This window comes from Sphaerodactylus townsendi, linkage group LG01, assembly GCF_021028975.2.
Source record: "Sphaerodactylus townsendi isolate TG3544 linkage group LG01, MPM_Stown_v2.3, whole genome shotgun sequence".
Classification (NCBI taxonomy): domain Eukaryota; kingdom Metazoa; phylum Chordata; class Lepidosauria; order Squamata; family Sphaerodactylidae; genus Sphaerodactylus; species Sphaerodactylus townsendi.
The window spans coordinates 128,065,211-128,092,789 of record NC_059425.1 but is presented as its reverse complement, the minus strand read 5'-3'; the positions used below and the strand labels follow the sequence as shown (position 1 = coordinate 128,092,789).

The 27,579-nt window shown below is 50.3% G+C and overlaps 1 protein-coding gene across 1 annotated transcript; it reads left to right on the top strand.

Moving 5' to 3' along the window:
• The first annotated feature begins 601 nt into the window (after nt 1–601).
• Nucleotides 602–21,449, top strand: PRDM13 (PR/SET domain 13). The gene is made up of 4 exons (XM_048493948.1): nt 602–864; nt 3,574–3,705; nt 3,812–3,932; nt 17,710–21,449. The coding sequence occupies exons 1-4, from the start codon at nt 721–723 to the stop codon at nt 19,365–19,367; spliced, it is 2,055 nt and encodes a 684-aa protein (XP_048349905.1). The 5' UTR covers nt 602–720; the 3' UTR covers nt 19,368–21,449.
• Nucleotides 21,450–27,579: the final 6,130 nt, after the last annotated feature.

Here is a 27,579-nt window from a genome sequence, read left to right as displayed (position 1 = left end):
CTCCATCTCTTTGTTTAATCGTCTTTACAATCGAGCCAAAGGGAAGAGAATTAAAAATCTTTGAAGTCTCCTGGCGTACAAAAGGCTCAGCCAAGTAGACTTAAAACACTCCCTTCGTTTCCAAAACTGGTTTGTCGGGGAACAATCGAGGTAAGTAAAATTTATGGAGAAATTATACAGTGGATTTGTCACTTAAAATATCGTAACTGTCTCGAGGACAATCCCCCATGCTGAGGATTAATGGTCCCTCCAGACCTTTGATTCTCCGGGGCCTTTTCTTTGCCCTTGACAAATTGGATTTTTAGGAATGGGAAGGTCGCCTGGGCCATTGTTGGCTGCCCCATTCAAAAAAGCCCTCGGTTATGCGCTGGGGGGGGGGGGAGGGGGAGGGGGGGCTAGGGAAAAGCTCCATGTGACCCTCTCGGATGGGCTCAGGCAGCTGCTCCAAGAGCCAAACGCTCTCACCACCGCCACCACCACCCCAGCCGGGCGCCCCGGAGCACCAGCGTGCCAAGGGAGAGCCCGCGTGTTGCCATTGAAAAGGCGGTGCGCACCCCCGGCCGCGTCACTCTGCGGGCGGAGATAGCGCCGCTGCTGCCTGCGCAGGCCTCCCTCCCTCCCTCCCTCCCTGCCCGCCGCCTCTGCCGCTCTGTCACTCCAACCTCGGGTGAGTCCGGAGCGCCCGCCGCCTCGCCCAGCCTTCACCCACAGGCAGCGATCATGCAGCCCAGCCGGCCTCCGCCGGCCGCCGGCGTCTCCGCGGAAAGCTGCATCCCGGCTGGCTTGCGCCTGGGCCCGCTGTCCGGCACCTTCAAACTGGGCAAGTACCTGTCCGATCGCAGGGAGCCGGGACCCAAGAAAAAGGTATTGCTCCCGCATCGGGGAGACAAGCGTGGAGGGGAAACGGACCACGTCCCAGCGCCGAGGGGGTGGGGGTGGGGGAGAGTCTCCGAGCCCTTGCCAGGGAACAAAGCTTCTTTGGTTCCCCCACCCCACCCGTAGCCCAAAAGCATCGAGGGGTTAGGGGTAGCGCGTCCACACGAGACGACCAATTTCGCGAAGAGGAGAGGCCCGAGGATGGGTTTCCTTTCCACTCTTCTGCTGCTTTCGACTCTTCTGCTGCTTTTGGGGAACTCATTTGTGGGAGCAGATGTAGGACTATTGGCTGGAAGGGGAGGGGGGGTGGAGAGCGAAAGGTCACTGGCTGCTTACTTCTTCTCCCAACTAGGAATTGAGATCCGGGATGAAAGTCTGGGTTTCCAATCAATAGTCTTCCTCTTAGGTGAACTGCCACCCAAACTGTTGAATGCAATATGGCCCACTAAATCAGAACCTTCCTCTCCTCCATCCTGACATGTCGGTAATAGGCATGCCCGATTTTACATTCTTCTCGATCCATTCGTAGTCTTTTTTGTTTGTTTGTTGAGGGGGTGGGTGGGGAAGGAAGGAAAGTAATTGGGAGGAAGCATAATCGAACAGAAAGTGAACTTTGCCGCCTAGATATAGTCTCCCCGCCCCTCTCCTGCTCAAACCGCAAACCCTCATGCGACAGGAAAACTGGCAACCATCTATCCAAGTAAGATTGCTAAAGATGTAGTTCTGGGGCAGCAAACAGACTGGCTGTGTCATCCGTAAGCTTTAGCAGCCCAGAGCCTACAAGTCTTCTCTCAGTTGTCACCATCACTGAACACCGAAGTCTGAAAACCTGGGGGTCGCAAGGCCACGAACGGCAAGGGGGATCTGTAGCTCTGCCAAGAGAATAGCTGAGTGGGCCGAGGAAGAATTCGGCCAGGTTTACAGGGTCATCTTCAACACGTCTGGTCAGCGAGGTTTGGTCCTGGTCATCCTCAGTTTCTGCAATGATCCCCTCTCTGAAAGATTTGCACTCCCCCTAGAGAGGTTTGCATCTCTTCTCTGTCTCTCCCCCCCCCCCCCCCCCCCCCCAGGATTTCAGATCAGAGGAAAGATTTAACAGACCAGCGTGGATCGGCACAATAACCCCTTGGCTCCTACACGGAGCGCGTCCACAGGCGCAGTTCCCACACACAGATCTGGGTCTCGGGGGCTGCTGCTGCCTTCGCGGCGGAGTCCAGCGCCGCCCGGCAACGTTTCCTCCTTTCTTCCCGAGCCCAGAGGCAGCTCTGGCGTTCCGCTCGGGTGCTGAATGCCCTTTAATTGGTTTTAAACGCTCTGCCAGCCCATTGAGATTTATTTCTCATCTGCCTCCGTTGGTGACTCCCTTTAGGCAGCCTTTGTTACCAGGCCTGTTATTGCCTGGTCGTTCGGCGGAGTCGCCTCCCCCCCCACCCCGCCTGCGAAGGGCCAAGCCGGGGGTGAATTGGGGGCTCACCAGAAGTCTCCGGCTCCTTTCCTCGTCCTCTTCTTTTCCCCATCACCTTCGGACAGGAAGCGGATTGGATGATTTATGGCCCTTGCATGGGTTCGGAGAGGGAAAACTTCAGAGGCTTCAGAGGAAAAGGAAATCCCTTCGATTCGATTAAAACGATTAATTTTAAGTGGATACTATTGTAAAAGTTGCTTAAAGGAGCAGCCTCATGATGCTGGAGAGGAGCAGCCTAGGCAAAGGGAAAAGAAACGTTTAAAGTAGCTGCCTTTCAGTCATTGGGACTTAAAAATAAAAATTCAACGGACCTGTGGAGTTTGGGATTTATGGAGCTGGAGGGTTAAACGTTTCAACGGCCCTTTGAATGAAAAAAGAGAGAGGCGAGTATCAGGTTGTAATTCTGCGCACACTTGCTTAGGAATAAGGTGCATTTTATTTAGTTAAACTTTCTCTGGAGTAAACAGAAACAGATTATCGGTTATTCCACTGCCTCAATATATAAAAAGAAGAAGTTCCATACGCCACTTTGGTTATATCCAGTGACAAAGAGGCAGAGTTAGGCTGAGTTGTGATTTGATTGTGTGTGTGTGTGTGTGGGGGGGGGGAATGAAGCCAGCGATGGTTCCTTCCCCTTAGACGGGGTTGGGATCCGATTAAACCTAAGTATAAAGCATATGATCTATTTGGGCTCAGACCGATTAAGCTGGAAGAAAGCCATGGTCCTAAAAGTAACTATCTGGAAAAACGCTGAAATTAAATAAACAGGGGGAGGGGGCGAGAGGGGAGAGAGACAGAGAGAGTATGAATGTAGTTAGGATCCTGTTGCCAACCGGTAAAAACAACTAGGAACCTCTGCGCGTTTGCTTAGGAAGAAGGCCGCTTAACCTCAGCAGCACAGACTTCCGAGTGAACATGCATATTCCAATTTCTCCCTCGCCCGCTTTATATGCAGACTCTGCCCATTGTAAAACAAACCTATTCTCCAACTTCTGTATAGGCGATCATTTCGCGTTGCGCCCCCAGCGATCCTAACCCCGTTTACTCTTTCTGAGATGGCTTCACGATCCGTTTCCTCTCGCGGTGCCGATATGACTAAAGAGGAATCGAAGTAGACTTCTTTTATTTATATATATAAGCGGTTGTGTTCATGGGACTGTTGAAGCGAAACGAGCCGGCGTTTGAGTCCGTTGCTCACTCAAAATGACCGCCGGTGCCGTCCTGTGTTTTAGGTCCGGATGGTGAGAGGGGAACTGCTGGACGAAGCCGGGAGCTCTGCTGGGGAGTGGATGGGGTTAATCCGGGCCGCCCGGCACGCGCAAGAGCAGACCTTGGAGGCGATCGCGGACCTGCCGGGAGGACAGGTATGGCCCCCTCTGACCCGTCTCGCCTCCAGCTTCGGGCGGCGCGCCCTCTTCGCTCAGCCCGGGACTCGCCGGGCCTCCTGACTTTGTCTCTCCCTCCGCCTAGATCTACTACCGGACGCTGCGGGATCTGCAGCCGGGGGAGGAGCTGACGGTGTGGTACTCCAACGCCTTGGCTCAGTGGTTCGACATCCCCACTACGGCGACTCCAACCCACGACGAGAAAGGTAGGCGCAGCACCTTGGCCAGCGACTCAGGCGCCCCAAGCCCCAGCCAGCTCTCAGCCTTAACCAACCGAGAGCCGGTCCGCTCCATGCAGAGCCAGGGAAGTTGGGCTTCCGACTGCAGCCGGGAAAAGGTTTTTCCTAAGCTCAGCCTATGCTCAGCCTCTGAGACATTTGCTCGGAAGTCAGTTTGGTAAATTGTGAGAGGGGATGTTTAATAGAAACAGAGGATGCCACAGCCTTCCCCTGGTTTTCGTGGACTGCAGCATCTGGGGCTTGTCGTCTGGGATTGAAACACAGCAAAAGCGATGTAAACTTGGGAATCAGTGAAAATAAAATAAAGATGGTATGTAATGGTAAAGACTGGGGAGGAAATCCCCGGATGGAGTGGCACCCTCTTTTAAACTTTTAAATGATAACGCGTTTAGGAGGCTAATCCTTCTGAATTACTCGCAAGTAAACCCTACTGAAGCGAGTCTTTCAGCTTCGAGGAGGACGTTCAACTGGTTTGTAGGTTTTATTGAAATCAGATTTCCAAAGAGTTCCAGTGAGGTCGAAGGTGCTTACTCCCAAGTAAGGCAGGCAGAGTGATGGTTGAGGTGAAAGAAGACCTGATCCTTAGTCAAGTTCCGCTGAGGTGCCAGAAGCGCCTTAAGTTCTTCCGCTGAAGAGGAACAGGGAGCGGAGAGTAGAGATTCCTGGGCTTAAAACGTGACACAGGGAAACAGAAGCATACTGTTAGCTGCTGCAAGAACATCCATTTCAGTCATCAAAAGTAGTAATAATAACCATGTGCAACGTACCTAGCCATCCCAACTACCGACTCCCCAGCACGGTTAACTCGGTGAAATTAATCCCTCCGCCCCCCCCCCCCTACCCCATTGTCTTCTTGAATCTCTTGTTACTAAGGCCCTTCACCCAAAGTTCATAACATTGGATTTTCTTATTATTTCCTATTTTGTTATTGTTGGAAGTGTCAACGTGTAATCTTTAAAGCAGGGGGGAAAATATTTGGTGACCACTGTTTAAAGAAAAGGATCCCAGCACAGCGAACAAGCACTGGGAAGGCACTCTGTGAGATTCCTGAATTAAGAGAGTTCGCTGGATCTTTCTCCCGGTTTCAAAGTGCAGGGAGATCCAGATCCCCGAATCTGCCCCCCCCCTCACCCCCACAAAAGCAAGGCTAAATAACTTATGTTTGACACTGATTTCTTTCCCTTTTGAGGGGGTGGATGGCAGGGACCTGGTTTTCTGCCCATTTTATTATCTGTTTCTCTCTGGATCCGAACCTTTCGTTTTAATTCACTCCCAAGTTATACTGTTCCACTGAACTCCACTTACTGATGGTCCCTGGTCTGTTGACACGAACGAGTTACATCCACCTAAGCCTGTTGACGTAAAAAGGTGTAACTTGGCTGAAGGTGGCACTGCCTGTAACTGCACCTGCGGTTTCGTAGCAATTATGAAAGTTTAGGCATTCAATGAGTACGTTGTGAGGGGCAGCAATTAACCTTGCAGCTAGGGGAAGGGGGACTTAACTGCTTCTTTCCCCTATCTTGAAGAGTTTTTCTCCGCACTTACTTGTACCTTGATAGGGAAAAAATGTACTGTATAGTATTCCCATTCAGTTCTTAACATTGGAACCCACAATGTGGCTGATGATAATTGAGCTGCAGGGTTAGGGGCCAGGCCGGCTGGCAGTCAGAACCAAACACTTGTCCTCGGAAGTGTTGTTCTCGGATTCCTTTTGTGCTGTTGTTGTTTGGTTGCCGTAGTCACAGTGGACTAAAGGGAAACCGCGCAGGGCCAGAGATGAACGGAGACGGTTTGCTACGTCCTGCCTCTGCATCGAGGTCCCCGGGCGGGCTTCCTGGAATTTCACATCCAAATATTCACCAGGGCCGACCCTGTTGATCTCCTGAACGCTGCTGAGATCGGGCTATCCAGATCAGGGTACGACTAATTGCGGAGAAGCATATTTCGAGCCCTGCCTAGGCGAGCCCATTGACTTGCATGGCACTAGGCTAACAGATCCAAGATGCTTTAGTTACCATGGGTGGGACCAAACCACGCTGGTTTAGCTAAATACGATGACGATAAGCAATTTGGATTTACATGGACTGCGGATCGGGCTTCTCAGATGTAATGGACCTGAACTTGTTTGTCCCTGCAATCTTGCGCGCGCGTGATATTTCTTACCACAGCCTCCCACGAGCTCCAGTAAAAGCTGAATAGCATTCCTCTGAATCCTAGACCCACAAGAGTTGTGAAGTGCCATTAATGCCCGTGTCTTGATTGCTGCATGCATGCGATCTCACTGATTTGTTTCAAGAGCTCGCAAGGACTCTGGATTGCCGGCGTTTGTGCCTTCTATGGCTGAAAAGCTGACCAAACGCCGTCTTTTTGAAATGATAGAATAAGCGGTATAGGTTTAACTTGCATTAGTGGCGGCTGCGGGATCAGGGACTGAGATGAGCTTCTGGGATGGTTACCTTGCAAAGCTGTTGGTTTTATAGGTCAGGAATAGAGGCTAAGGTGAGTTGAGACGCTACAGACGTTTGCTGAGTAGGCCGAAGGGACAGTTTTCTACTGAAGTTACAGTTTCTACTGTACCCTTTTTTGAACGGGTATCATTGGACCATAACTTTCACTACACGGCAAGACCGAAGTGTTGTGAAATCCTTACAGGCTGGAAAGCTCACACTGACCGTCTCTTACTGGAAAAGGGATCTACAACTGAAGGCTTGATCATGACAAAATGACAGGCACGCCATCAAAATAGCGATCGAGGAGGAAAGGAGGTCCAAGCACAACAGCACGCTGATAACGAGGAATCGAAAGAAAATGACAAGAACAGTGCAAGCGACTTACTACGTGCATCTAATACCAGAGAACTCCTCGGGGAAGGAGAGGAAACCAGGGCCTAAGTACGGACAAGGATGCACCCTGCTGGGTCATAGAGCTCCAGGACTTCCCTGCTTTTGGCTGAAACTCCGCGATTGTGCCAGATAGCCTTACGTTCAAGGAATTTGGAAATGAAACAGAAGAAACTACATATGAAATGGCACCAGCTCCTTCATAGAGAAGGAAGGATCTAGGTTACAAGTCGAAATGATGCTGGGGTCCTACCTAGTCCGTTAACCCGTCTGATGGCGCTGTTGAGTTGTTGCTTTCGTGTTGGGCGTTTTAATAGACAGGGCATCAGTGTCAATCGGAACTTCACATCTCTGGTAGGATCTCAGTGGGAGGTTGTTGGAAACGCCACAGCGAAGAATCCTGCGTGGCCTATTTTGGGCGGCTGTATTTGGGGAACGGAACCGTATTGCCAGCGGCAATTATTATCATTCTGTAGCAACAGTTATTTTTCTTGTATCTAGAAGTAGTTTTAAGACCTTTATCTCCTGTGGGGTTATTACGTATTACAGCAACGTGTCTGTATTTTGTATATCAGCACACGGGGGAAGATGGGGAAAGGAGTAATTTGGAACTCCTATCCAAACTCTCAACATCTTCACCTCTAGGATTCAATTAGCTCTCAACATTCCTGTTCCTCTGGAGCAAATCATTCCGAGAGTGTTTTTAACCCTCCCCCCAATAATTTACAACGTCCAATTTTTCTTCTTAGCCCCCCCCCCCATATTGTCCCATGATATATAGAAAGCATCCCCTTCTGCGACTTCCCTCCTTCTCACAGGGAACAGCCAGTTCACCATTAGACAACATTTCTGCTGTCCACCTCAACCATTATCTGAAACCGCCCAGATAACACGCATTAGATCTGTCACATTAGATCTGTCTTCTTTTGGATGATTTCTCAATAGTAGGGCCTGGGCTGGGAATCAGACTGACAGTCAATTTCTGCAGCCCACACCCGTTTGCATGTCCTTTGAATCTAAAGACTTTCTCTAGAGCAGGGGTAGGGAACCTGCGGCTCTCCAGATGTTCAGGAACTACAATTCCCATCAGCCCCTACCAGCATGGCCAATTGGCCATGCTGACAGAGGCTGATGGAGGTGTAGACCCTGAGCTGCTAGGCTAAGACCGGTTGAAACGTGTTGGTGCTCCGATTTGTGGAGGCTGCAAGTAATTTAAAGGATAGTAGGGAAATATCTTCCTTCCTTCCTTCCTTCCTTCCTTCCTTCCTTCCTTCCTTCCTTCCTTCCTTCCTTCCTTCCTTCCTTCCTTCCTTCCTTCCTTCCTTCCTTCCTTCCTTCCTTCCTTCCTTCCTTCCTTCCTTCCTGTTATTTTTGCTGTCAAGGAAAGCAGTGGCTCTGAAGAGAGGTGTGTGTGGGGGGGGGAGGGGAGGAAACATTGTAGCTATTTAATCACAGGTCTTCCTAGCTGGTACTTATAGAAAGTAGTTTGGTGGCTGACTAGGATGAGGAGGGGCGGTTCTCGGGTGCTGGAGGTGCTGGGAGAAAGACATTTTCTTCCCCCTGCCTAGCATCTAGTATTATAGAACACCAAATGCCAAGGTAGCCCTAACCCATTGAAATCAGCGTCACTTCCCAATAGAATAGGGCTGCCAAACACAAACTCATGTACTTCCTGGTTTCAGGAGTTCAGTATTTCCATAGATTTCCATATTTTAATGTTTCCTTAGGGGCTCAGAAGCACAATTTTTCCCTTCTGGTTCTCTCCCCCCCCCCCCATTTTAGTGCTTACATTTCAGCAAGGATGTTACAATTCTTTAGATGACCGAGGAGCATTAGACAGGTCACAGGCACTGCTGGGCCTATGATCCAAATCAATTATTTTTCAGCATTTCATCTCCGCGTGGTTTTCAGTTTCTATTAATTAAAACTACAAGGTCATACCCGTTCATAATGTGTTTCAACGAGAGCAGTGGGAAGCTAGCTAAATCACTGCAAATGTTAAAGTGAAGGATTTCTATGCCTGCCAATCCAATACTTCAGTTACAGATTAAATATGTGCAAGTCCCAAAGACTTCAGCAGGACTTGGTGCGAATTGGGACTGGAGCTGCCAGCTTCTTTTCGCAGAGGAGGCTCCTGTGTCCGTAACAGCTGTTTGGCAGGCAGACACCAGCCAGGTGAACTTTTTCCCAAGGCTACATTTGCTCTGGGCGTTTTTATCGCAGCTGCTTCTGGTCACAGAAGCCCCTCCTGAAACAATGAAGTCCCCTTGAAGCTGACATGTAGCGCCTTCTTCAGGGAGAGTGGCAGGGAACCTGGGGTCTCGAGGCCTAATCTAGAGCTCGAACCAGCTCACCCCACTTGCGCCCCATCCTATGTGAATTTCCCAAGAAAAAGTAGCCCCTGGGATAAGAATCGCCTTAAATCGGACTGGGAAAAGGTTGCAGTTAAGGCGCTAATAAATCACTTGATTTATGCCTAATAAAGGTTTTTGGATTGGATTGGATAAAACGCTTGTTCATTCGTTGGTTTAAGACAACTGGGCCCAGAAGGTTTAGGCAAACCGGCCTCTCGAACAGAAAGTAGGTGAGAAAATAGAGAGGATAGGGGAAGGGTGGGGAGAGAAGTCCGCAGCTCGGATTTCAGGATGGTAACTGGTTGCCAACTGGGGCAACTGGAACCAACTGGGGCAACTGGAAAGCACAGCCTTTGACAAGATCGCTACTGGGAAAGAACTTCTCAACTCATGTGGATTCTCACATCATATTTATAACGAATTGCAGTCGTTATAAACGAACTGGTTCCTTTGGCCCCTTCCGCACATCCAGAATAATGCACTTTCAATCCTCTTTCACAATTGTTTGCGAGTGGATCTTGCTATTCTGCACAGCTGCAAGGTGGATTGAAAGTGCATTATTTTGCATGTGCAGAAGGGGTCTAAGAGTTCATTTATAACTATTGCAGCTGGCCTTGTGTAGCCCGTGCAGTTTTCACTCCCAGCAGCCGTTTTACCTGGCAAATGAACAATCGCACAAGGCTGAAGCCCGCACTCTCCTCGCTGCTTCTTTTCACAATCCTGCGACAACCCATCCCCCGCACCTCCCCCCCCCCCAAAGGCCGCGAGAGTGATCCCGCTAAAGGCCACTTACTTCAAGGGAAGCCGGTCAGGACTACAAGAAAGAAACCCTGCGCTACTTAACAGTGCGAACCAGAGAGAGAGAGAGAGAGAGAGAGAGAGAGAGAGAGAGAGACCCTTGGGATGTAGGCTTTCATTATGCACAGCGCACTAAAGTGCTCCAAAGGAAGGGAGGGGGAGCAGACTACAGGCTGAATGGCTTATTTTTCTGCGGAATGAATGAACGGGCTCACACTGGTTGATTTCTGCCCTCCGCCTTTTCCCAAAAAGAACGTTTGACTTCCCAGTTCCAGCAGAAGGAGCCAGACAGCCAGTCTCTCTTCCCATCTTCCCCGGCTCTCTTTCCTGCAGGCCTGCCTCGTTTTGACTCACGTCTGAACCGCATTTCTGGCAGCTTCTTTCACAACCAAGCCCAAAGCCTTCGGTCGCTTTCAAAACCAAGCCTCCAACAGCAGGCACGTTGATTGAACGAGGTCGAAAGAGGTCTAGAACGCGGCCATCGGGACTGATACAAGCCAACTCGGTCCTCCCACCAGCCTAGCACGATATGACCATAAAAGTGGGATATCTGGAGATTGCTACGCATCATCTGGATATTTATATATAGGGAAATGCCATGTGGAGTCTGTATTAAGTGGCTTGGAGTCTATCTTTTGACATCCCCAGCCTCCTAGTATTGCAGATTTTTGAGACTGTAGAACAGTCTCCTTTCTCCGCCGGTGGCCTCCCAAATGAAGCAAAGAGAACTTTCCACTTCCAATTTGATTGGGCTTTTTTTTTTTCCTCACTTGGTTTTTAATTTTAGTGACCCTCCCTAGGTAGCGCCTCTCGGCCATTTGCAGCCGCTCTTTTACAACGCAGCGTGTTTGGAGACCCCTGCTGCGAAATGCCTTAATTGCCCAGCGCTGGTTAATGCTCTAATGCAGTCCCCATAAGGTCCCGACGAGTGTTTTCTTCTCGTTAAAGGTCTAACTAAAGACGAGAGAGAAGGGAGAGGGCGCAGGGCGGGCGCTTGAAGCCACCGGGAGGCCATTTCGGTTTGTTCCGCCTTAGGGAATGTTAAACGTTTAAGGATGAGGGCTTTTGAATGGACCCATTACTTATGGCCCTCTACATATAGGATATTGTCTGGGCTGGTAATGAGGGACTCATGAGCCTTCGATTGGCCTTTGTTCAGTCGAGGCGGCTTTACTCTGACAGACGCTACCTATTCTGCAAACGTCAACAGATGGGACGCCGGACACGGGAGTTCAGGGCGACAGCTGCTCGCGTTTGCCTTCTCCTGAAGTCCGGAGACAGGCCGGCTCTGGTTTAGGGCTTCGGTGCCTACTCCGCTTTCAGGAGCAGCTTAGACCGTCAAAAGGCTACGTATGCATATCCGTGTCCTTGCTATTTCAGTAGGCCCCACACTGCTGCTTCGGTTCTTCATTCCCAACCACATTGCTTGTTCGCCCAGGTATAGGTGTAGTGGGAGATGCCCCTCTCTCGCTCTGCTTTACCTTGCTTCCTTATTACTCCGAATATCAATACAGGTGCATGCTTCTTTAAACCCGTTTTACATTGCCACAAGTGAGGGCTCCATCCGGAATGCACAAAAGCCACCTTCTAATTATGAAAACAATTATTCCGACCTAATCTTTCTACGACACAACAAATAATATTTTGACTAGCAAATGTGTTGCCACGAAAGTTTTCCAGAGCCCCAGCCCACAGCGGCGCCTCCAAGAGTCAAACCAACGTCGCTGTAGATTGGCTCAGTGGTCCCAGAACTGGTTGTTGTGTCGGCGGGAGCAACCTGACAGTTCAGTCCTTTGCAGAGATACTCCAGTCCAAATCCATCAAAACGACTGAATTCAGAAAAGGAGTCCCTGCGCATAGGATTGTAGCACAACTCGGCAGCTGGTCTGTGCATAGTTATAGGTGGCCTCTATAGCCGCACTTTTAATGTTTCGAGTAAGAAGTCGTGCAGGAAACGGCCTTAAAAGGGGGTGGGGGATCCGTTGGTTGACACCCTAACCCAGGGGTCCCCAAACTTTTTAAACAGGGGGCCAGTTCACTGTTCCTCAGACTGTTGGAGGGCCGGACTAAAAAAAAACTATGAACGAATTCCTATGCACAAATGATTGTAAAATGTTTGATTTCACTTTTCAGCCTTTCTGTCATGGTCTATTTTTAGAACAGTGACCAAAGTATGTCAAGTACACAGGGTGGAGCTGCCAAATATATTGTTGGGGAGGCTGTGGAATACCTTCCCCTGTAAAAAAAAAAGCAGAACTTTCCCAATGAGGCATTCCATCTAACCCAGGATCAGGTATCTTCCTGGGTTCTTCCCTCTAGCAGCTAGCGAGCGATTCGCCAGCCACAACGATGCCAATGGGAAGTGAGAAGCGGAACAGAAAGCCTGAGAGGCAACACATGGGTAGCGGAGAGGGAAGACGGAGCAGGAGTTGCCACATGTAAAGGTTTCCAACTCTGGGTCAGAAAAAAATTCATGGAATTTGCGAGGTGCCATCATGTAATTTGCAGAATCAACAGCCGTTGGGGCCCCGGTTCCTCCTCTCCCTCGAGCCCCCACTGCACATGAATGGAGCCATCGCAGCCATGCCTGGCGGGCAGGATAAATGCCTTCAGGGGGCCACATTTGGCCCCTGGGCCGTAGTTTGGGGACCCCTGCCCTAACCCCATCTGTGAAGAGCAGCAGTAGTAATAACAAAGGCTGAAACGCGAAGATCCGCTTTAAGTGACCTCGAGAATTCTTGTGAAAACAAAAGCGTGGCTTCTTCGACTGGAAACCAACTCCCGGTCAAACTCTTCGCAGTGATTTGAAAACAGTATTGGCGCTACTCATTTCTCTGCCGCTGAACTGCCTGAAAGTGCCACTTACTTTGATTTTGACAGGTTGTCAGTCAGGACGTCACCCTCAACACACCCACGGCAGAGACTTTTGCGAAACTGGCCAGGGACTTCTTCTCAGCAGCAAGTGCGGAGAGAACTTTATTAGTTGTGGGCTTTCCGGCCTGTGTGGTCGTGGTCTGGTAGATCTCGTTCCTAGCGTTTCGCCTGCATCTGGTCACACAAGCCAGGAAAACCCACAACAACCAGTTGAATCCGGCCGTAAAAGCCTTCGATAATACATAGAACTTTACTGCTTTACTGCTGGAAATCTAGGAAGAGGCTCTCATTGTTTGATCAAACTGGTGCACAGCATTTCAAAACCCTTTCTTGTGATTTTCTTACAAGACGCATTTCAAAAGTAATTTCCGTCCTATGTTCAGGCTGGCTCCGATTTGCCAAATGAGGAGGGGAGGGGAGGGGAGGAGCTTCTGGGACAGGGACATAAAGTTCTGAGGATGGTCAACTCGGCCTGGGTGTTGTGTCACTGGAAAGTAAACTGCAGGAGTGACTTCCTTGTAATCATCAGACACGTCCCTAGGACTCTGCAGGACTGCATCGGGCTCTGATTCAAGCCACAGATTCAGGGGGAGGCCCACCCTTCATTCTTAGTATTATTTCTTGGCTTCGCTTCCTGTATTGGGGGATCGTTCAGACAAAGCGATCTGTGCCTCAGCTGCTTCAAGAGGCTAATGGGATGCAAAAGCATGGAGTTGGCCGCCAGGCCTGCTACGGGCAGGGCCCAGGGAATCAGGGGAGGGCAGCCCCTCAGATAGACTGCATTGCGTTTATGCAGATCGTTCACCTAGGCTGGGCTTCAAATCAGATACCCTGATCATGCTGTCCTCATAACAAACCTCCAAGGCAGACTTTCACAGTGGTGGTTACTTGACCCAAGAGGGGAGGTGATTTCAGGCAGTGGCTACAACAGGTCTGGATTCTGGGGTCCCCCTCGTCTTCTATGCAACACATTTCTATGCCAATAAAGGCTTGCTTGCTTGCATCAATTACTATGCAACACATCATGGAGAAATTACAAGGGGTTACTGTGCTGGTTTGGCTATCTGATGGGTCCTATAGAAATGTCCATTCTGATTGTGGTTTATGATAGTTCGGATTGAATTGTGCATGTGAGGGAAGGGGAAGGGGAGCTGAAAGTTCCGGTCCTTCTCAGCTTTGGAAGAACACCTCACCTTAATCAAAATTGCTTTACTTAAACTGATTCCTGGGGGAAAGCCGACAGGAGCTGAGGTGACTTCGGTTCGGAATACAGAGTCCATGGGGATGCAGACAGAGAAGGAGGTTTTAAATCAACCACATACAAGTGAGGAACATAGCAATGTATGATAGAGGTGATAGTGTCTACAAAAGCTGAGGGAGCCAAAACACATAAATCCCAGGTTAGGGACAGGGGCAAGAGTATACAAGTGTCTCTATGCTAATGAGTAAAGAAGCATTCGACCTAAAATGGGAGCTGGAGTACCTAGAGTTTTTGAAGGGAGGACATTGATATAGTGGGCATCACAGGAGCATGGTGGAATGAGGGAGAACCAGTGGGATGCTGTTATCCCAGGTTACAGGCTCTACAGGAAGGATAGGACAGGCGTGTGGGGGTGGGGTGGCCCTCTACATCAAAAGAGAGCATAGTGTCACATAAAATAGACAATGCAGGGGGAGCTGATTCCTCTACAGAGAAGCACTGTGGATATCTAATACCAGGGGTGAAACATAGTTTAAACATTAGGAATATATTATATAGATCCCCCTGAAGCCAAAAGCTACAAGAGGATTCACAGAGATGGAAAAAAAAATTAGAGGAGCCAACAAAAGCAAAAAAAATGTCATTGGTAGTGGGCGATTTTAACTATCTATATAAACTGGAAAATGCATGTTCAGGTCATAGTAAGGAGGAGACATTCCTGGATTCATGCTAAATGACTGTGGCTTAAGAGCAGAATGGTTGTGCAGAACCAACCAGGGGAGATGTGCATCCTAAGATCTAATTCTATAAGCTGGGACCCAGGACACACTGGTGCTTGAGAGGAAGTCAGTGTTGTTGAGCCGATAGGGAACAGCAGCGACCACAATGCTGTCAGGAATTCAGTATCTCTGCATGCGAACAAACAAGGGACTTAGCTACTAATGTGAAAGTTACATTAAGCCTCCAGAAAGGGGAAATTTCTCAAAGATATGGGAGGGATGAGATGCGCAAGGAAGCTGAAAGGGAAAATCAAGAAGAGAAGTCAAAAATGTCCAAAGTCTTGGAGGGTTATTTAAAAGCACAGTCTTAAAAGCTCAGCTGGAATGTGTTCCACAGGTTAGGAAAACTGCGCATGATCCAAAGCCACCATGGTTAACAAGGGGCGTTGAGGAAATTATTAGGGAAAAAAAAGATGTCTTTTTAGAAAATGGAAGTCAAGCAACTGATAAAGAATACCAGAGGAGAACACAAATGGTGGCAAAGAAGCAAGTTAGCTGTAAGGGGAGGCAAAAAAAAGGATTATGAGGAACGCATGGCTGTGAACATCAAAGGCCAGCAACAAACAGTTCTTCAAGAGTATATCAAAGCAGGGAAGCCAGCAAGGGAAGCCCGGTAAGGCCCGTTAGATGACAAAGGAACAAGGGTGTGCTAAAGATGACAGGAAGATTGCAGGAAAAGCTGAATGAATTCTTTGCATCTGTGCTTTCACCCAAGAGGAGGTGAGGAAAATTCCTGCACCTGAACCCGAAGCTTCTTAGGGAGGCGAATCCGAGGGAGCTTAACTTGAAGATAGTGGTGAAGACAAGGAAGAAGTTCTGGCAGCCGATTGATAAACTAAAGTCACTGCAATCCCTGGCTAAGAATTGCATTCACCCAAAGAGTTCTTAAAAAAAGGAGAGCTTCCAAGCATGAGAGTTAGCTTGATGTTCTCACTTTAATATGCAACTTATCCTTGGAAATCAGGCTCCATCCCTGAAGACTGGAAGATGGCCAATGTCACACCAATCTTTAAGAAAGGATCTAGGGGGGGACCCGAGGAATTACAAGGCGAGTCAGTTTGACATCTGTTCCTGGTAAATTAGTAGAAGATCTGTCATTAAAAGATAAAATTATAAAACATGTACAAAAGCAAAACCTGCTGAGAAGGAGTCAGCATGAAAAGCTTTTTTGCAGAGAGCCAGAAATTTCCTGTCTTCACAAACTTACCTAAGAGTTCTTTGAGGATGTAAACAGGCATGTGGATGAGAGGGAACCAGTGGACATTGTCTACTTGGATTTCCAAAGGCTTTTGACAAAGTTCCTCACCAGAGACTATTGAGAAAGCTTTCAGCAATGAAGGAATAAGAGGGGAAGTCCTCTATGGATTAAAAACTGGTTGAAAACAGGAAGCAAGAGTGTGGGTGTAAATGGGGAAATTCTCACAATGGAGATGTAGGAAGTGAGATTGTCCCCAAGGATCCGTATTGGGACCAGTGCTCTTTAACCTATTCATAAATGACCTGGAAGTAGGGAGGTGGGTAGCGTGGTGGCCAAGTTTGCAGATGATACCAAATTATGTAGTGTAGTGAGGAAACCACAAAGGGAGTTGTGAGGAGCTCAAGCGGACCTTGATAGAATTAGGTGAGTGGGCTAAGAAATGGCAAATGCAGTTCAATGTAGCAAAATGCAAAGTGATGCACATAGGGGCAAAAAATCCAAACTTCACATACACGCTACAGGGGTCAGTGCTATCCCAGTCACAGACCAGGAAAGGGATTTGGGCGTCTTAATTGATAGTTCCATGGGAATGTCAACTCAATGTATATGGCAGCTGTGAAAAAAGGCAAGCTCTATGCTGGGGATAATCAGGAAAGGAATTGATAATAAAACTGCAAAAGATTGTCATGCCCTATGCTATAAAAGTAGCCGTTGGTCGCGACCACACTTGGAGTACTTACTGTGTTCAGTTCTGGTCACCCACATCTCAAAAAAAAGGATATTGAAGAGATAGAAAAAGTGCAGAGAAGGGCAACGAGGATGATTGAGGGACTGGAGCACCTTCCTTATGAGGAAAGGCTGCAGCGTTTGGGACTCTTTAATTTGGAGAGGAGACGTCTGAGGGGGGATATGATTGAAGTCTATAAAATTATGCATGGGGTAGAAAATGTTGACAGAGAGAAATTTTTCTCTCTTTCTCACAATACTAGAACCAGGGGGGATTAATTGAAAATGTTGGTGGAAGAATTAGAGGAACATAATAAAGGAAACACTTCTTCACGCAACGTGTGATTGGTGTTTGGAATATGCTGCCACAGGAGGTGGTGATGGCCACTAACCTGGATAGCTTTAAAAGGGGCTTGGACAGATTTATGGAGGAGAAGTCAATTTATGGTTACCAATCTTGATCCTCTTTGATCTGAGATTGCAAATGCCTTAACAGTCCAGGTGCTCGGGAGCAACAGCCGCCCGAAAGGAGCCATTGCTTTCCACATCCCTACCCATGCTTGAGCTCCCAAAGGCACCTGGTGGGCCACTGCGAGTAGCAGAGAGCTGGACTAGATGGACTCTGGTCTGATCCAGCTGGCTTGTTCTTATGTTCTTATGTTCTTATCCAGAAAACTATCCCAACTAACTAGGTCTCGCTGGCTGCCTAAGGGTGACTTAGGTATTATTCATATTAGCAGCTGCGAATCAGCAGAATTAAGAGATGGCGTTATCCTCCACATCTCGTGAAAATGTTGCACAATAAAAGCACAATCTTTTACACCTTTCAGGAAGCCGCGGTGAATCCAGTCCCGTGGTCTCAGCTTTGGCTAGATTTCAAAGCACCGCTTCAGCACCAGATCTTTAGACCCGCTGAGGTCTTGCCCGGCTAGTAAGTCTTCATAACGGCCTGTTGCTTTGCGTGTCTTTTGCAGGTGAGGAGCGCTACATCTGCTGGTACTGCTGGCGGACCTTCAAGTACCCCAACAGCCTCAAGGGCCACGTCCACTTCCACTGCGTGCTCAACCACGGCCGCTGCTTCCTGGGGCCCGAGCACGGCCGGCCGGCCGAGCTGTTCAGCGCCTCTCCCAAGCCAGCCGCGACCCCGGCGACCTTCCGGCCCCCTTGCCCCGGCGGGGCCCGGGACAGCATCAAGCGGGAATCCCCCAGCTCGCCGCCCCTGGCCCGGGCGGGCGGAGGAGGGCGCAAGGCGGCCAAAGAGGAGCTGGAGCGCGCCCTGGACATGAGCCTCCCGGCGGGCCGCAGCCCGGGCTTGGGGTTGCTGGGCAGCAGCTCGGCCTTCTACCCCGGGGCCAAGTCGGCCTTCAAACCCGCCGGCTTGGCCAAGGGCGGCCTGGCGGAGGCGGCCTTCCGAGAGGAGGGCAAGGGCAGCTGCTTCAGCAAGCTCCTAGGGGGTCTCAAGCCCGGCCGCTCGGCCAGCCAAGCCCCGCTGGGCGCCGCCTGCAGCCCCCAGCCCCACGCGCATCCCCAGCCGCCGCCGCCGCCGCCGCCGCCGCCCCACCATCACCATCACCACCATCATCACCACCCGCCGCCCCCGCCCCCCAAATGCGGAGGCCAGGCGGACCCAACGCCCCACTACTCTGGAGGCGTGAGGGGCTTCCCGCTGCTCTCGCACTTCGAGGAGACGTCGGCCTTTAAGCACGTCGAGCGGGGCCTGCACGCCAGCCTCTCGCCCTCCGCCGGCCGCTACCCGCCCCTGCCCAGCGGGGGGGCCGGCCTGGCCCTGGAGCGCTTCGCCGCCCTGCCGCCCTACTCGGGCTCGGCCGAGTGCCCCCTGCCGCCCTTCCTGCCCTTCACGCTCTACAACGGCGAGCTGCTCTACAGCGCCCCCTACTACCCGCTCAAGCTCCACTTCGGCAACCTGCTCAAGTACCCGGAATCCGTCTCCTACCTGAACGGCGCCGCAGCAGCCGCCGCTGCCGCCGCCGCCGCCGCTGCCGCCGCCGGGCTAAACGCGGCCGAGCTGGGCTCGCTGGCGGGCATCGACCGCGAGATCGCCATGCACACGCAGCAGCTGTCCGAGCTGGCGGCCGAGAAGAGCCGCGGGCGGCTGGAGGGCTTGGCGCCGCCCCCGCCCGCCGGCCCGGCGCACGGCAAGCCCAAGAGCGGCCACCTGTGCCTGTACTGCGGCAAGCTCTACTCGCGCAAGTACGGCCTGAAGATCCACATGCGGACTCACACCGGCTACAAGCCGCTCAAGTGCAAGGTCTGCCTGCGGCCCTTCGGCGACCCCAGCAACCTCAACAAGCACATCCGCCTGCACGCCGAGGGCAATACTCCCTACCGCTGCGAGTTCTGCGGCAAGGTGCTGGTCCGACGCCGCGACCTGGAGCGCCACGTCAAGTCCCGCCACCCCGGCCAGAGCCTGCCCAAGGGCGCCGCCGGCGGGGGAAAGGAGGCGGGCCAGGGGGGCGCCCCTGCCGCCCTGGCGCCTCTGGAGCCAAAGACGGACAACGAGAGCGACGTGGACGTCTGCTTCACCGACGAGCAGAGCGACCAGGACACGGGCGGCGGCACCAGTAGTAGCAGTAGCAGCAGCGGCGGCGGCGGGGCCAAGGAGCAGCAATGAGGGCCGCCCATCCGGTGCCGCCGCCGCTGCCGCCTCTGCCTTCGGGACTCCCTCCGCAGGAGCGGCGCCTTTCCACGCTGCCGGGTCTGGTCTCTTTGGAGCTAAAGCTTGGAGGAACGCAGGGGGGTGGTGGGGGTGGAGGTGGCTGCGTCCAAGCCCGGCTTCCCGTCGACGCTCAGAGCCGGACGCCGAAGCAGAGGATCGCCCGTCCAACTTCATTGGGATCAATGGGCAGAGGGAGGCGTAGCTCCGCTTGGCTAGGCCAGGGACCCGCACGGACCTGGCTGGGGGAAGCCTCCTTGGAAGAAGGACAAGAGTTGGGTTTCCTACCCCTCTCTTCCCTCTTCCAAAAGACGTCTCAAAGCGGCTTACAATCTCGCACACAGTAGGGCTACTTCTCCATAAAGATTCTCAGGATTTGTATGGTCCAAGGCTTATGAGGCCGGAACCAACTGGCTATTGTGGGTTTTCTGGGCTGTGTGGCCCCCTGGTCTGGTGGTTTTTGCTCCTGACGGATCGCCCGCCTCTTGGGTTGGCATCTTCAGAGGCAGGACACAGTAAGAAGCTTTTCTCTCCGTGGCACAGCAGCTGCAACTTCAAATGTGCTTTATCCCCAGTGAGGTATACAAATGTATACCTCGCCACACAGTCTCTCCACACTGTGTCATGGAGAGAAACACAACTCGCATGCCTCTGAACCATAGACGCGGGCAAAAGGATGGGAGCAAAAACTACCAGACCAGGACCACACAGACCGGAAAACCCGCAGCACCCTATTCTTAGGATTTCTTGGGACGGCTGCGCTTAGGCGGTCCAACGCACCTGTCAGATTCACAAGCCTCCGATCCCACCTGGGTTCTAGCCAGAAAATAAAAGGAGGCGAGTCCCTCTCTGGTGGAGTTCAAGCAGAAACCCTTCTTGTCACATGACTCGACAGTAAATTTCAGTGGGGCTTCTTTTGTCAGGATGCTCACGGGCCAGTGATGGGAGACCCTGAACGTTTCATGTAGGCTGCAGTGAAAACGCCGCTTGGTTGCCAGCCTGCCCCCATAAAACAAGTGACGTTCACTTCCGAGGATAGCCCGACAGTTGTCCCCCCTCCATTAATTTAAAGGGATGGAGTTAACTGGCGGTTGGCGTCGCAGCCCAACATGCAATGAGTCTGAGCTAGGAGCGAAGCCAGTCGATGTCATTCCAAGCCAACGAGTTGGGGCGAAAATATGGTGGGTTCACACGTGCTGCTGGGGGTTTCACGGGGCAGAGCGCTGCGCTTCCGTTTCCAGCGCGCCCAACCAGGGGAGCATCGCGGGCTGGAGCATTTCAGCAGCCAATCCCTTTTCTATCTTTGCACCTTTCGACGGTGGCAACTGTGCCTTGCGGGTAGGTTGGGGGTGGATAGAAAGTATTTGGCTTCTTGAGCCGTCCCCCCTCCAAGCTCTAGTTAAGAAAGATGAGACTCACTTTTGCAGCCAATCGGAGATTGCAAGTGGCATCTCCGCGTTTTCACTACACTTCAGGACTTAATCAGGTCTAAACATCAAAAGCCTCCTGAACCACAAATCATCCTCGATCCTAAACGCATTTCCATCTCTGCGGTTTTACTCGGAAGTAGTTCCCACTGAGTTTAATGGGCCCCTTTACGTGGCAGTGGGGCAAGGGTGGAAGTAATCAGAGTAAATGCAACCGACTTCTAAATCAGGCTGCAACTGCAACCCTTCCTTGTCCCTACTGACAGGGGTGGAAACGTCGCTGAAGTCAGTGGGGTTTCCTTGCCAGTGAGCAGCGCGCAGAACAAGCTCCTGCAGCCGCGTGGAAGGGAAGGGCTGGGTGCCGCCACAGAAACCCTATTCCAAATTTATTTATAGCACAGTATTATTCGAGGAACACATGTAAAATAAGTATTCAAGCATGAATCATAAAAGCACGCTCTATATAATTTTTTAAAATCATTTTTTGTTTCGTAGGCTACATATGTGGTGTATGCTTGTTTTATAACGAACGATGTACAGTGGATACAGTATTTTGATCTTGGTTACAGTTTGTCGAGATTTTTTTTTTTTAATAAAGGTACTGACAAACTGCTGCCTGGCTGGTTCACTTAAGGACTTTTGGACAGGTTTCTTAGTGGAATTATTCGGCCCAAATCCCACTGAACCTTAGAGTGCTGGCTAAATTGAATTAACCGGGTTTCAAGAGCCTAAATGTGCAGCGTGCCTGTCAAAAGGCAATCCTTGCCCCTCCAACCTTCCCGAGTCCCAGGGATTTTGACTGCCACCTGTCTACTGGAGCTAGTCAAGACCCGTTGAACTAGACAAACTAGAACTAGACAATCCCACCTGTCTCCTCCAACTAGACAAGTCCCACTGATTTCAAGAAGGTCTGCTCAAAGAACCCCCCCTCCCCCATGGGTGTGTGGCAACTTTGAAACTACCCGAACACGGCTAGAAAGATGCCAGCCACAGATGCAGGTGAAACGTTAGGAGCAAAATCCACCAGACCACGGACACACAGCCGGGAAAACCCTCCAGAACCAACGGCCAGAAAGATTGGTTTTCTGGGGGTGATAGTGGTGAATGGTGAGTGGGGTAGCCAGGAGCAGAATTGCTTTAGTTCAGTCTTTAGATTGCCCCAGACATGTAAAAAGGACCCCTCGTAGTTCTGTTGACTTGGAGACCTGCTACATTCATGTCAGTGGCGTTAATTGCTTATGTCCTTAGGATATCGTTGCGCACAACGGACAGTGTTCTCCTTCCTTAAGTGTGACTCCTGCCGCAAGCAGTCGAAAAATCCCCTCTGCGCCAAGACGCTGGAATGAATGGCAGAAGGCTGAGCTGGGTCCCTGTGGTTTCGGCATTTATGGTCCAGATTCGTTTCGAACCAGCACAGCTTTATCTCTTCCACTCCCACCTAAAGGAGGTCCGTCTACTTAGCCCTGATGCCCTCAGCACGTCTACTCAAAAGTAAATTCAGCTTTGTTTAATCAAACTTACTTCAAGATACAGGGTTCTCGCTTTGAGCCGCCTCTCCTTTAAAACCACTACAAAAGTGGGAACCAAGGGTTAGCCTTCCTCGTCACCTAGTCAGAAACATTAAGAGCCTCATTTGTTTATTCCTTTGAATATTTATACGCCAGCAGGGACCCAGAGTTCAACATAGTTCTCCCCTTTCCTCTCTACCCTCTTATCAACCGCCCAAAGGCTGAGGTCACCCAGAGGTCTTCCATGGCAGGGACGGAGCTGGATCCTAGGATGGATCCTAGGATCTGCCAGATCCTAGTGCGGCCGTTCCTCTTTACCTCTTCCTGCTGGTGATGGGAAGAGTTATTTTACCAGCGCAGAGGAGGAGAAAGTGTATTACCCCAGTAAAGAGAGCAGGCTGTGCCTATGTACCCGGGAGTCAGGTGGCTCAGTGGCACATGCTTCCCAGTAAGGCCAGTCTGCACATTGTGAAACTGAACCCGCAGACTGCCATTCCTCACTGGCCGAATTTCCACGGGGTTCTCCAAGCCAAGTAGTCCAAAGGGCCCCTGACAAGTGCAATTCAAACAGGGACACGGTTTCCATGGGTTTCAATTAAGCTGTGTTCCTGCTGCTGCTTCTTGTTTCCTTATTCTCCGACCCTGACCCTGCTCCCCTGGAATCTGGTCCGTCGTCTCACTTCCGAAGCGAGATGCAGGAAAGATCTGCCATTTATCCCGCCTACCAGTGTTTCCCACTTTTGGCAATCGCTCACCCAACCTTTATGAGTTGTTTCGAAAAGAGTGGGCCAACATTAAAGAGGACGTAGGGATAAATGCCGATACTTCTCCTTTAAGCAGATTGAGGATCGGGTTTCGCGAAAGGCTAAAGCGACCTAGGAATATGGGGGGGGGGGGGGGTTAAGATCGCCCATTCTCTCCAGCCAGCTCCTCAAACCTGGCTTCACGACCATTTCTGAAATGTCTGTGATGAGTTTAGGACTTCATCTGCAGTGAATCACAGGCAATGGACCGGAGTCCGAGTCTGAAGCTACTAGAGTGGACATTGCTCGCTCCCTTCTAAGCTGAATCCGTATTTAAACCGATGCGAGCTGTTACTCGGAAATAACGGGCACTGAATAGCTTTCCGATTACGCTGGAATGCTATGAATTGCTCTGCTAGGCATTCCTCTTTGCCAGTTAATGTCGTTGAAATGAATGGCGAGTGTGGGATTTACGACCGAGGAGCTATGAATGGGACTGTAAACGCCTTTAGGATTCAGTCTGGAATCCAGAATATTCTGTTTGTTTCCCCTTGGTTCCCCCTCCCCCCTCCCCTCGAAGGTACACACTGGTATAGTATTGCTTTCTAACGGAAACTTTGCCCTCGACTTTTTAGTTGGTAGTAGGTTTTCACTAACCCGATCGAAATAAATTTTGGATTTTCTCAAAGGCAAAACAATGAAAGGGGGAAAGAACATTATTAGCATCTTGACTATTTGATCCATCATTTCCCTGTGGGGAGATATTTGTACTCTTGATTTTCAGCTGGAAATGAAAATGTCCATGTCAATCTGACATTAATTAACGTCTGGTGCCACCACCTCCATGACGATTTTTTTTTTGGCGTCTAGAATGTACATCTGAATTCTCTTGGTCATTTATCACAATCTAACCTTCAATTTGAGCACAAATAAAGCAAGAACAGCTTTCGTGGGGTTTAAAGGACACAGGTGAATCGCACTCCACACTTCTTTAGGAACATTCAAAAGTGCGGCGCCCTCTCTCATGCCTCAGATGTGGAAAATGAGGCGCCTAGTGCGTGAAGCCTACAAGCATAAAGTACTCCAAATGGTTTGGTAGAATAAGTGGAATGTCATTTAGAGTCACGAGCTATTCTAATTTTAGCTTGTACTCACTTTGGGGTTAGTGCTTGGTTTGATTTCGGTGGGATAATCACTCAATTGATTTTCACCTCTGGTACCTCCAACCCACATAGTTAGAGTTGTTGTCCCGACTGCTTATAGTATTCGTGATACAACAAATTCTGCAATGAACCACAGCTAATACACAAAGAGTGTTATGTTGGAAAGGTCTAAATCATAAAATAACTGTTATGCACATTAAGTATTTTTGTGCAATGAATAGGCTCATTATCTGTGCGCATCGATACACTTACACAGCGGAGGTCTTTTCCTAACTGTGATTCAAGCGGAATACTTTAATCTGAAGTTCTATGGGTAAAGCTAAATATTCTAGGGGTAAATAGAGCAAGTAAATCCGTTTGGGGATTAAGCCAAGATTAAGACTGGGCTACCAGTGAAACAAGCCAGTCAGGGGCCCGAGAATTCTTGACTGAACTGGACTTTATATCTCCGCCATGAGCAGGCTCTTCTGCCAAGCGACAGAAGTCAAATGGGGGAACCGTCCCCAGGAGGACCAACCCAGTCGAGCCAAATAAGAGAAACACACGAAGCTGCCTCATACCCTGTCAGACCATTGGACCATGAAGGTCACTACTGGCCAATCTTACTGGCACCGGCTCTCCAAGATCTCACAACAACATGGACTACCAGCCCTTAAAATGGGGAGTGGGTGGGATGGGGGCAGAGGTGGGATTCAGCAGGTTCATACCACTTCTGCAGAACCGGTTGTTAAAATGGTGCTTGTAAACAACCAGTTGTTAAATTATTTGAAGCCCACCACTGGGTGAGGGGGGGGGGCGGGACTGGAGATGACTGAGAATATGGACGTCGGTATGTCTACTTGGAAGTCAAAGTGTGTTTTAGGCTTGTACTAGCATATGAAAAGAAAGCGGGGGGGGGGGGACCATGGCAAATGACAGCACCGCCCTCGCCAAAGGCAGGCGTGGCAGACAGAGCTTGTGACCCCGTGGCTTGTCTCTGGGCCCCGCGATTCCTCCCTCTTGATGTCAGCTACTGTTATACAAGAGGCTGATCCGACCGCGCCTTTTCTGTCTGTCTGTCCCGGGGCTCTGCAGCTCCTCTACGGAACTGAGCGGCTCGAGTCGCTGATTCTCAGACGTCAACTTTGGCTGGCAAGGCGGAGATCGGCGTCCCTCAGCAAGGCAGCCGGCTCATCGCCAGCAGCCTGGACAGCGTTCCGGGAGGGCTTCGTGGGCCCAGCTCCGAAACTCCGCCGGGTGTGGGTAGGCAAAGCACCGTCGCTCATCGTTGAAGGAAACAGCAGCCTGGGGGATTCGAACCTGGTTTTTTTCGGGATCCTGGTCTGACACCGTAACCACTATACCCCACTGGCTCTCACAGAAGGTATAGGTGGTGCCAAATACTGACCAGACGGAGCTTGCCTGGGGAACCCAGGACTGGAGCAGCAGTGGCATAATGGTTAAGAGCAGGTGCATTCGAATCTGGAGGAACCGGGTTTGATTCCCCGCTCTGCCAATTAAGCTGTGGAGGCTTATCTGGAGAATTCAGATTAGCCTGTGCACTCCCATACATGCCAGCTGGGTGACCTTGGGATAGCCACAGCTTCTCGGAGCTCTCTCAGCTCCACCTACCTCACAGGGTGTTTGTTGTGGGGGGGGGGAAGGGCAAGGAGATTGTAAACCCCTTTGAGTCTCCTACAGGAGAGAAAGGGGGGATGTAAATCCAAACTCCTCCTCTTCCTCTTCTTCGCTCTGTTTTTGTTTCCCATATTTAGGGCCCATTTGGTTTAAGGCAGGGGAAAGCCTACTATGGCTGGAAGAAGAAGAAGAGTTTGGATTTATATCCCCCTTTTCTCTCCTGCAGGAGACTCAAAGGGGCTTACAATCTCCTTGCCCTTCCCCCCTCACAACAAACACCCTGTGAGGTAGGCGGGGCTGAGAGAGCTCCGAGAAGCTGTGACTAGCCCAAGGTCACCCAGCTGACATGTGTGGGAGTGTACAGGCTAATCTGAATTCCCCAGATAAGCCTTCACAGCTCAGGCGGCAGAGCTGGGAATCAAACCCGGTTCCTCCAGCCAAAAGAAGCTAAAAGGTTTAGCTCCTGATGGTTATTTTTCTGATTATAGATACAATTTTACCTGTTTTTCCTCCAAGAAGCTCATGGGAGTACATAGGATTCTTCCCTTTAAGTCTCCTCCTAAAAACCTGACAGCAGAAGCTTGCATGCACAGGGCACATACTGTCTTTTAAAAAGCGACACAACTGCCCAGCTAGCTGCCTCAATTAAACCTGATGCGTTCTTGCCAGCCTTTTCTGATAATTTCTCAGGCAAAGAGTTCCCATATCAAACCATAAGATTTCCTGAGCAAATGCTGCCAACCAATTTCTGAGGCTATCACCTTAAACATAATTATTTGGAAGTAAGTCCCATTGGATGAGATCTCCAAGGATGACTCTGCAGAGGAAGACAAATGGCAAACCACCTCTGCTTCTCACTTACCTTGAAAGTCCCTTGCTGGGGTCATCATCAGTTGGCTGTGACTTGATGACACTTGACACACACACAAACCCCATTGAATATCAGTGGAACTTAATTGCAGATCAACATTCATAAAATGGTGCTGTGTGGAGCAGCTGAACAACAGGGGTTAACAGACCACAGAAATCAAATTATTGTTGACCTCTTTTTTCATTTAGGCCAGTGCCGGTTGCTGCTCTTCCTGGTTATGGTTTTCACCTCTGCAATATTCTCCTTGTATTCCCACACATTTGTGTTGCAAGATCGGAAAGGGACTGTGTACAGTGATTTTCTCTTTAGACAGCTGATTTGTGGGGGGGGGGGGGGCAGGGAAGGCTCATGATTTTCAGATCCTGGGCTCAAGGTCTGCCTGAGTGAAGCAGGAATCACGTAGGCAGGAGTCTGTAATTTACTGATAAATTACTAAGTCGAATACAAAATTCCGTGGTAGTTGCTTTAATGAAATGGATGACTGCACGTGACTGATCCAGGGCCGTTTTTGATGTTACAAGTGTATACCTTCCAGGGAGGAAATAGCAGGTGCCAGATGTGTACCGATGTTCTATACATCAGTTGCATAGGTGTGCTTCTCTTTGCTTTGTGTTGCCCAGATAATGGTTTGAAGGCACACAGCAATTTTACTGCTGAATCTTAGAAGGCCTGGCTCTATGCGGCCTGGGACATCTTATGACTACCTGGAACTACTTTTCCGGCTTCCTTGATAGACCAATGGTCTGACTCTATATAAAGCAGCCACATGTGAGCCAGCTGAGGATTGCCAGCGCATGGATAAAAAAAGGGTCTCTGTACACTCTTTATACATGATTATGTC